General features: G+C 38.7%; 1 protein-coding gene across 1 annotated transcript; it reads right to left on the bottom strand.

Moving 5' to 3' along the window:
- Positions 1 to 567: 567 nt before the first annotated feature.
- tmem130 (transmembrane protein 130) lies at positions 568 to 9,121 on the bottom strand. The gene is made up of 8 exons (XM_040135958.1): positions 9,061 to 9,121; positions 8,808 to 8,979; positions 8,575 to 8,720; positions 8,070 to 8,154; positions 7,540 to 7,742; positions 4,852 to 4,958; positions 4,189 to 4,210; positions 568 to 665 (listed from the first exon to the last, which is right to left on the bottom strand). Exons 1-8 carry the CDS (start codon positions 9,119 to 9,121, stop codon positions 568 to 570), a joined length of 894 nt encoding a protein of 297 aa, XP_039991892.1.
- Positions 9,122 to 10,316: the final 1,195 nt, after the last annotated feature.

The raw sequence follows: 10,316 nt of genomic DNA, 5'->3' as shown, positions 1-10,316 counted from the left end.
TAGCAACACTTAACAGATGAGAGGGGCCAAAAGGTCATTGGTGACATCACAGACACACTGCCTCAGACAAGCGACTCCTTCCAACCGCATGGTGCTCTGAAAAAAATCTCAAGTCGAGCTGAAACTTTATGCTGATCACTGGATGTAATAGCTGATATTTTGAGCATCATTAAACCCAGGCTAATGAAATCCTTAAGGATTATCATCTTTTTAAAAGCAAGATACTCTGCTGCGCCTGAGCAAAACTGAACAATCAATTAGATAAAATGTACAAATAAGTTTGTATAGACTGTGACTGTAAATGCACATCTTTGATATCTGAGATAATATTTAAAGAAGCTGGTCTGATATATGTATTGTTATGTCCCCTAAAGATGTCCAGGGGACATGTAAAATGAGCCCAGGAGGCAGAAAGAACGGGGAATCGGATGTTTTCGTGAGAACAGAAAAGATTTATTTACAGCTTATAAGGTTAGACAGAAACTCAAATGAACATCCTTGTCAAAAAATAATGGGGAGGGGGCACTGATCTCTGTATCGAAACACGCAGCCACAGCACCCAAACTGTTACATGGCCCACTGGCCCGGATTGTTCTCCCTTTTCCCCCCTTTATACACCTGTGGATGAGTGATGGGAGTCAGCTGCGGGTTATTAGGTACGGTACCTGAGGCACAGGAGAGAGGAGAGCAACACAAAAACAAACAATCCACGGCACTAGGGGTGTAACATATATATATATATAAAAAAAACATTACATTGTACCGGTCTCTGTATACAGGAATAGGGCTTTATTGCAGCCTTCACGCTATGCTCTTGGTTGAAGTTGTCTGATTAATTTGTATAATTCTCACAGGCTGTTTTTCTGATGGCCTTGTCTGATTCAGCTTGAATGTTCCTGTCATAGCGGGAGACACTTCTTTGTTCCTCTGCGTGTGGCTCTGCATATTATAGCCTTTTATCTGGGCTGAAGAGGGGACGGGGGGTCAATAACATAAAAGTCTCCTTCCAGCTATTCAGAGCGGAATATGATCAATAATTGTCATGGAAATGGAATAAAAGATGTCCAAGGCCAGTCAGTACCTGTTCGAACTTTAGTAGCTTCTGTTTTATGTCTGATGTCACAAGCTGGATAAATGGATAAAAACAAGTTTCTCTGGTAATTAGCTGATTTGTACTGTGCCTAAATTTAAAAGCAAATACCAATCATAAATGATACAAGAAACACAAAGACGAGGTGTAATGAGTAATTCCTAAAAGCATATTAACTTGAATCTGAAAAAAACATTGAAGCAAAAAAAAAAAAAAGCAAATGTAAATAATGATGTGGGAAAATAATCCTCACAGCCTTTTCACTGACTGGAGAACTTCTTGAAGTTCACTTTATCAATACAATCAGGCATTACATTTTAGCACTCTTCAGCTCATTGTTTTGGCTTTCTAGCCCGCAACTTTAATGTTTTGGTTCACTCTCACTGCTACGCGCCGTTTTCGGCTAAAGCACGCTTCTCACCAAATAAGCTCTAAAAATCCACGGTACTCTACCTGCTCGGCGCCAAAACAGCAGACGAGCACAGTTAGCGACTAGCTGGTGAACATAGTGGAGCATTTAGCAGCTATAGAGCCAGATTATTCACTCAGGAGTTGGTGGAGACCAGAAAAGAGCTACAAGGAGAGTGAATTTATCAGGTGGCCAGAAACACAACTCCAAATGAATGCTAATGTTGCTCCGTATCTGCTGAACGTGTAAATACGCAACTTTTTGCTAACACATTCGCCATATCAATTTCTTAAGGTGATAATACTGTATGTCAGTGTTGTGTTCACAGCTTGTTTAACTGACCCCAAATGGCCAAATGCTGTTAATTCTGTCTTAATTACTGTGGTTATGTTTTAGTATTTTAGGTAACACATTTCCAACCAGAAAGCCTACAGATATTATTCCACCCACATTGTTGAGAAGGCCTGATAAATCAACATCTGGTCTTTATTACAGAAACAGGAACACGCACAAAACTTTTAACTCACTTCTCTTTAACGGGATATTTATGGTGTTCGATTTATTCTTAAAACTGTGCACAGCTGCAGACTTTAACCACAGCAGCGTTTTCGCTGAAGGTCAATCCTCTGATGGACGTAAGGTATCCATCGAAGCACCCGCGGATCCTCACAGCTGGCATTTATCAAGAGGCTCACGATTAATAATGTTGTGCCATCTCTAAGCGAGGACAAGCTGTCATTCAACATCATCAAGGTACTAAACAGCATAAAAATAATCTGATTGACGTCAGCACAGTTGGAAAAGATTCAAGGATTTTCTTTTCTGTGTGATATTCATGTGCCATCCCCTTTGTTTGGTTAAATACTCAAACCGTTTCCTCTTGACACTGTGATGTTTTATTATTTAATAATTAGCACCTGTTACTTGGTGCCAAATAATGATTAGTCTCCCTCAGTATCTCCTGTACTGCAACTAATTTGTCCTTATACTGTAATGTAATATATGTTATAATGTGCATCTTTGGGTGATTGCAAGTAAGGCTCAATTTTCTTCATTATGAAAACCTGTGTTTTGGTTGCCCTAAATTTTGTGCTTCGCTTGGATGGCTATGGATAGCAATGTCAGATCAGTCAGACAATCCACTTCTTTCAGACTGAAATATCAGTGAACTATTGATGGATTGCCACGGAATTTGGTTCAGATATCCACGGTGCGCAGATGGTAAATCCTAATGACTTTGGTGATCTCCAGACTTTTCCTCTAGTGCCACCAGCAAGTCACAGTTCTCACTTATTCAGTGAAACATCTAAATATTTACAGGTTGACTTGGCACACAATTTTGTACAGACATTCACAGTTTCCCATCAGCTGAATCATAATAACTTTAGTGATCCCCTAACTTTCCTGTAGCGCCACCATGAGGGTCACATTTGTGGTTTTGAATGGAAATTGTCGACAACTATGGGATCGATTGCTATGAAATCTGGTAAAGACATCCACCTTACCAACTGGATAAATTGCAATCACCACAGTGATTCAGTGACCAGTGTGAAAATGAGGTCAGATTTTCAGTATGTTCAATTCTGTGGTTTGAAACCAAAAACCATATACAGCACATTAAAAGTTTACCCTGATTTTCTACAGCAACATCAAATATAATTAAACCCACGGAAGAGGCCGCACATTAGTCCATTCTGAAAACCTACTACACCTTTCAGGTAAAGTAACTGACTGCGTTCTGCTTTCTGATTGGACTGTCATTGTCCAATCAGATTCAGGCGTAAAGACAGTCAAAATTCATACTTGTAATTTCAGTGTCACACACAGTGTGGGAACTTTGAGAGTTTTACGTGCAGTTTTCAGCTTTCTGCTTTCTCTCTCTTTCTCTCTCTCTTTCTCTTGCTCTCTCTCTTTTAGTGATATCAACCTTTTCTACACATGCACAATTTTTTTTTACAGATACAAATGCACAAACTTTAATTTATTATCCAGATATATTTTATAGGTTTTCAAAGGTTGATTTATAACTACTAATTTTTGAACTATTTGTGAACATTACTTTACAAGCTAAAAATCTTATAGACCATAAATTTGAACCCCTGCAAACCCCCTTTTTAATTGTCTTTGTAGTAGTGAGAGTGGTGGTGTTTTTGTATGTGGTGATCCCCACTGCTACACATTTGTTGCGCTGACGAATAGGCCGTCTTCAGAAGTATTCAAGCATGTGCAGTTTCTGGCTTCCACCTGACAGAGATCGAAACTGAGCTTAAAGCAGAATTGATTATACAGTTATTAAATTCTGTTATCATTAGCACTGCAAGAAAAAGTCACAACAAAGGAAATATGTTTTATTCTTTTTCCTCATAGCAAAGCAAAGCAAGGCCCAAATGTATACATCAATATGAAAAAGAAAACATAAATAAATGAGTAGTCTGATGCATTCACAGCATGCTTAAATTAACACTCATTGTTTAAACATGACCTGGACTTGAGCAATTAATTTATTATGAGTTCATCTGAATGTCAGCCTAAGCTTGGTGACTCATTAATTGATCCGCATATGTGTTGTGCACTGATCCTTCACAGATTTAGCTATATAGATCTATAACATGATTATATGTGATAAGATGAAAATTGTTATTACTTCTGTAAAGGTATAATTTTGCATTTTCCTCTGCCAAATACCCACATGTGTATGTAGCAACAGTATGCTGGAACACAAACAGAGTAGCAGTGTGATGGTTAAGAGGAGTATTGAGTCCCATACTGCAAGAGGAGTGGCTCTTTCTCTCCTCTCTCCATGTTGGGGACGTTAAACAGAATCGTGCTTTGACTATCTGAGTCTTGGTTCTTCAGGAATACAGCATTACTGGAATTAGGAGCCTGCGAAACAACATTTATCCAGACAAATGTCAGTCGGTCGATGAAATGTCTAGTTGTTTCAAAGTTGCTTTTAGGTAAAATGAAGTTTCATAAACAGTCAAAATCAGTCCCATACCTCCAGGATGCTGAATTTTCTGCTGCACATACAGGTGCTGCTCAGGTATAATTTATTTCAGGGCATAGGCAGCCTCCTTGTGGTTGTTTAAAGTATTCAAGTACAATCACTGATTCTCCCACCAGGGGCTCAGATTTCACACATTAGCGCTAATGTAAACAAACTTAAAGCAATAGTAATTATCTAATCCTTATTAATAGGGTATAATGATGAAGTACATCGTTTTACCACCACTTATTGATTGGCCTGGAGGATCTTCATCTAAAATGGTGAACCCAATTTAAAACAATATGTGCATGTCCTGTCATCAGTTTGCCACTAAAGATTGAGTAGCACATTAAGGCATTTCTGTACCTGTGATTTGTTGTGATGACGAGGGCGACAGGCGATAACTGCGATGAAGGAGAAAGTTGCCACAAGAATGGCAGCACATGTCAGGATGAAGAAAGTGTGGGTGTTATCTGCAATTAAGACAGAAGAAAGATGTTACTTGTGAGTGTAATTCTCTTAGTAACAATGTGTGGTTTGAAAGTGCTGCACATGTGAAAATAAGCTCATCTGAAATTAAAGTGCGTTTTTTTAAATGACTTATATATATCCATGTCTGGATCTCATTTAGCATATGGATGACATGAAGAAAAATGTTTTTTTTTCATCTGTGATTTGGTCCAGCGGCTGCTGCAGAAATGAAATATAGAGGTGAAGGGCAGTAAGTGTTTCAGTTGTCCTTAAAATTGTCTGTACGGCTCGTGAGTAATCCTACCAGACTCTAAGGCTGCCTGTTAAAATTCCCTCAATAGTACAACAACAAAGGTCAACCAAAGCCTTTAATACCAAGTCCAAATTCTCTAATTTTCCTCAGGAAAAAAAGTTCCTTCCCATTAAGTAAGTAGAATTACAAGCTGGTTATTATGAGTTTTAGTTGGATCACAACATCAGCTGGAAAACGAATCAATTGAGCACAGCAGACGTGGTGACCAGTCAGCTCACTCTCCTCTGATATGCCTGGATTCCACAATTTTCACTGTTCCCCCTTAGTCTGTGGAACTAACACAGCTAAATGCCACATGGTACATTTTATCTGAGACACCTCATGACACAGCACAACTTCTCCCAGTTTCAAGACTCCTTTTGTTAAAAAAGTAGAAAAATTAAAAAAAAAAATAGCTTTATGCATGCGCTAGGTCAAACTGATGAATAATTGTAAAGATTCAAGGATGCTGATTCAGTCTGATTCATTCAAGTCTAGGCACAGATTTACATGGAGAGCTAAGAGAGCTTTGCATAAAGCGGTCAGTTCCTTTTATATCAACTTGAAAAGTAAAAAAGGGATTAGCCAAAGAGTTTACAAATGAATAAATCCATTCTTATATAAATAGAAATATTAAAGAAATCAATTTGCTGAGGGTTGATTGGATGATAACAAGATAGATTAATAAGATTTTCCAAAAAAAAAAAAACCTAATTCATCAACAAGCTGCTCAATTGAAATTGATCTGGTATCCCCGTAGTATCCTTGTTCTTTTGGTCATGTTGCTGCGCTTTTCTGGCCTTTGGAAATATGGTCCTGATTACATTACATAGCTGTTACCGACAGTGTGATCTGAAATCTCAAATATAAACTAGCTACATCTGATAGAGGAATGCCTTCTTTACCTTGTTTCTGTCATCCCTTCTTCTATGACTCTCCCTATCTTATCTATAGGGAGTGCCTGTCTGTGGATCTTAGGGTTATAGCAATAGTGGACAATTTAGAATTTAATTACGCTGTGTAATACACAGCGAAACAGACGTATTTACAGGCTAGAATAATATACAGTATAATAGGTCACCACTGCAGACACTGTATGTAAATATTTCACTACATATTTAATTACTATAACCAGTAGAGACAAAGGATAATGAAAGATGAAGTGTTACATTTCCATTCTCCCATGTTAAGTACATGTGCATATTAATGTCTTCATAATATTGACAGCCGTAAGGCTTTGGCTGTGGTGTGTGTGTTGTCATTGTAAGGCATTCATCTTGTGGAGAGTTGACAAGTGGGGAGTCCCAGGCATTAAAACCCTGTTGCACTTCTCAAGGTCGTTCACAGCGTGATGTCACATGGGAGCGGTTGAGGGTTTGTGAGGGTCACATGTTGTCCATGCGAGAGTCGTCACAATGATTTGGATCAAGGGTTTAGTGGGTGTAAAAACAAACTGAAAAACAAAGGTGGTGATGATGCCTTTGTATTACTGATAAGCTACAGATTTTTCTCCCTGTTCAAAAGGCAACAAGGGTAAAGTAGCCTTGAACCCGATGCCCCTCCACCAGGTGATGTTGTAGGGGGTCCTACAACAGTGTTCTGAGCAGTAGACTGGTGATATCACCGTCCCCTCCCTCTTTTGCACCTCATTCCAACCACCCATGCTCTCTGACGGGATTTGTACATTTTGGCCCTCAAACCTCTGGCTGCACTGCTGAATCCTGGTAAAGTAGTTTATTTTCGCCAGTTAAAAGCTTTCATTTCAAATGTTCAGTACTCCCCACTTCTCTGTAGAACTAACGAAGCTTCTTAGATGAGTGATGACACATCTACAACAACACTCTACAACTACACTCCAGTAGAGCACAGCGGATGAACGAGATGAATCTACACAAACATATTGCCTTGGTCTTGTTGTGTCACTTCAGGACTATGTACATTTGACATTATTTAACAGGTTTTTGAAACGTTTCATAACCTTAAAATGCCAAAGATTTTCCTAAACACCTCAGAGAAACCATGTAACAACTCACTTCTATTCAACAACAAATGTTTCAGCAACAATAATATGCCATAATGCAGGCTGGTCAACAAGCCTTATAATTCTCTTTCTCTTTACCCGAGTTTCTGTCTTTTGTTATGGAAAGCAGCCTTTTAACCTGCAGGCATGTGTGTGTGTGTGTGTGTGTGTGTGTGTGTGTGTGTGTGTGTGTGTGTGTGTGTGTGTGTGTGTGTGTGTGTGTGTGTGTGTGTGTGTGTGTGTGTGTGTGTGGCTATGTGTGGCCACTCACTGTTTTTCTTGACAAAGAGGCTGAAGGAGGTCTCCAGTTTGCTGACGTCATTGCGGACGCTGATCTCCAGGCAGTGGACGCCGGCAGAGGTGAAGGTGTGGTTCAGTCTCAGGGTGTTTTCATACAAAATGGTAAGCGTGCAGCCCTCCGTTAGGTCCGGCACACAGTTAGGCAGGAAACGCCAGCACACCCAAATGGGAGGACTAAAGACACACACAGAGGAAATAACCTTCATTATAATTATTGTTAATTTTCTTTTTTTTTTTTCCTTTTTTTTTTTTACTTTTAATGATCAAATATGACCAGAGGAAGGGGAAAAGAGGCAGGAAAAAAATTATGTGTTTTTCATATCGATCTACGTGACGCTTTCACACTTGTGCCTACTGAACACATTACATCTGATGGTTAAAAACCGGAATGGAACAAATAATGAATGTGAAGTATCTTATAAAATATAGAGATCAATGAGTGATCAATAAAGAGATATAGAGACATAGAAAAAGAAAATGAACAAACCAAATGCAGCTTACCTTCCATCGACATGAAAAGCCAAACTGGTGTTCTGAGACACCTCATAATCTGAAGGGCCCTTCAACTCGATGTGCTTGATGGCATCTACAAATTAAGTTCACTTATTAGTCATTTCACCACTTACAAGGATTAGTTTAGGCACAACTTAACTTTGGAAGGACTTTGGAAAAATACAAAATGTATGTTATTAAAATCCATTTTTAGGAGTTCATCTAGTACTGGACTTCTAATGACAGTTACATCAGATAATTTCACAATGCAAATTTAATTTTTTAGGTGTTTTCTTGGATTCATTTCCAAGATACTGAAGAAGTTCGCCTTGGTGACATTTGCTGAAACTGCAACACAACCTCATCATCCGATCATTTTTATTTCTTCCATGGAAATAAAGTTGTGAGATTCAATTTGTAACTTTGATTAAACTTTACATGAACACTGTAAAAGATTCTTACTCAGCTAATTGCAACAAGTTGCTGATATATTTATAAATGTAAAACTACAAACCGAGCACTTGAACATCTGTGGAGTAGACCCCAGTGGTTGGAAGTTCATCTTTGGTAGCACTGGCTCCTACTTTCAGTCGCAACGTATAGTTCCCCGATACTGAGTAATGATAGCGGATAACTGGCTCTGTCCCTTTGATCACTTCTCTGCATCAGGGATCAAAAGAAGTACGAATGATAAAGAAAAGTATCCTAAAACTGTGAATATTTAAAAATATTGAGAAATCCTCGTACCCGTTGCCTAAATCCCATGTATAGGTGAATTTTGCAGTGCTGTAATTCTGCAGGGGATCGAAGAGCTCAAACATGGTTTCTGTGGGAATGTCGGACGCCAGTTCTCCTGTGTCTCTCACATAGGTGGCATTTCCTTCAATTTGATAGAAAACCATCTTCCCAGCAATATTTTCTGTTTGAAAGAGAAGATATACTTCAATAGGAAGCCACTATGCCTGCAAGAAAAGCGTAAGAGAAATGCTGGATGACCTACCCAGATCTGTCCATGGGCCTGTAGTCTCTGCCACACCCGGGAGGACCAGGAGAAAAGGCATCAAGATCCATACAACATTTTTTCTATACAGGAATATGGTTAAAAAAAAAGGTTAAAATGAATTTTTAAAAGGCCAAATGTCTTATATGAAGCAGATTTTAGATTTACCTGTCCATATCTGCTGGTCCTCTCGCAGGAGATCACTGGAGGACCTCAAGTAGAAATAAAGTTAATGCTGAAAGCAGAGTGGTAGGACATGGGGGAGGAAGGGGGGAGTGATGTGCTTCCTGCTGACTGCCTGTGAGATTCGGATCATGCAGAAGACAGCTGGAAAGGCTTGAAATTGTCGCCATGCGTTTCAGTCGTGTGACTTGGGAACAACAACCAGCTTTTGAATAGGAGGCTCTGGCCTGGGTCACATTCCTCTCATATTTTCATGTTTCTCTGAACCTTGAGAATATGATGTAAATCCTATTTTCACAAGGTCAGTGGAGGCCTATTGATATGTTTTAGTTTGATACAGGACATATCCACATGGTGGTGCTAACAACCCAAGACTGACACAACCAAGAGATTATAACTGGTTACTGTGACCATTCCTAAATTATGTTTAATAAAGTTACCAGATTGAAATAAAATGTTAATGTCAAATGAAACAGATAAATATGATAATACGGATAAATATGCATAGTAAAAATATTAAAATCTCTTATTGGCTTACATTCCGATTTACCTGTGAAAGTCAGTTTAAGCTTCCACCTTTCTCTCTCTTGCATACACATACAGTAAAAACAACTACATTTTAAAAAATATAATAAAGCATGTATAGACTTTCAAAATATACAGTACATGAAATAGATAAAACAGAGCAGCTGCATTACATGTCCATGCTCTTGATTTAAAAGATTTTAAAGAAATATAAAAGATAAGATGAATAAATGATGAAAATGATAAAGATGATTAAAAAATAAACATGTACGATGAGAAAAAAAACCCATAAGGTGCCAGAATTTGCTCAGTATGCTCCAGTTAGGGACCCCTGCTTTCTCCGTTCATCTTGAGGCCTTGTAGCTGAACTTTGCTTGTCTGCTAAATGTTGCAATATGTATATGAATGATCATACTTCACACTGAGAAGTGGGCAAAATCAGCAAAAATGGGGCTGGAATGATGTACTGATGGCTTTTTCAACTGATAGGGTATATCGCCCCCATCAGGCCATGGGCAGTCACGTTTTACAGTAAATGCCCGACCATG

Source organism: Xiphias gladius, chromosome 9 (genome assembly GCF_016859285.1).
Source record: "Xiphias gladius isolate SHS-SW01 ecotype Sanya breed wild chromosome 9, ASM1685928v1, whole genome shotgun sequence".
Classification (NCBI taxonomy): Eukaryota; Metazoa; Chordata; class Actinopteri; order Istiophoriformes; family Xiphiidae; genus Xiphias; species Xiphias gladius.
The sequence above is the reverse complement of the archived record's forward strand: the minus strand, read 5'-3'. Positions and strand labels throughout refer to the sequence as shown.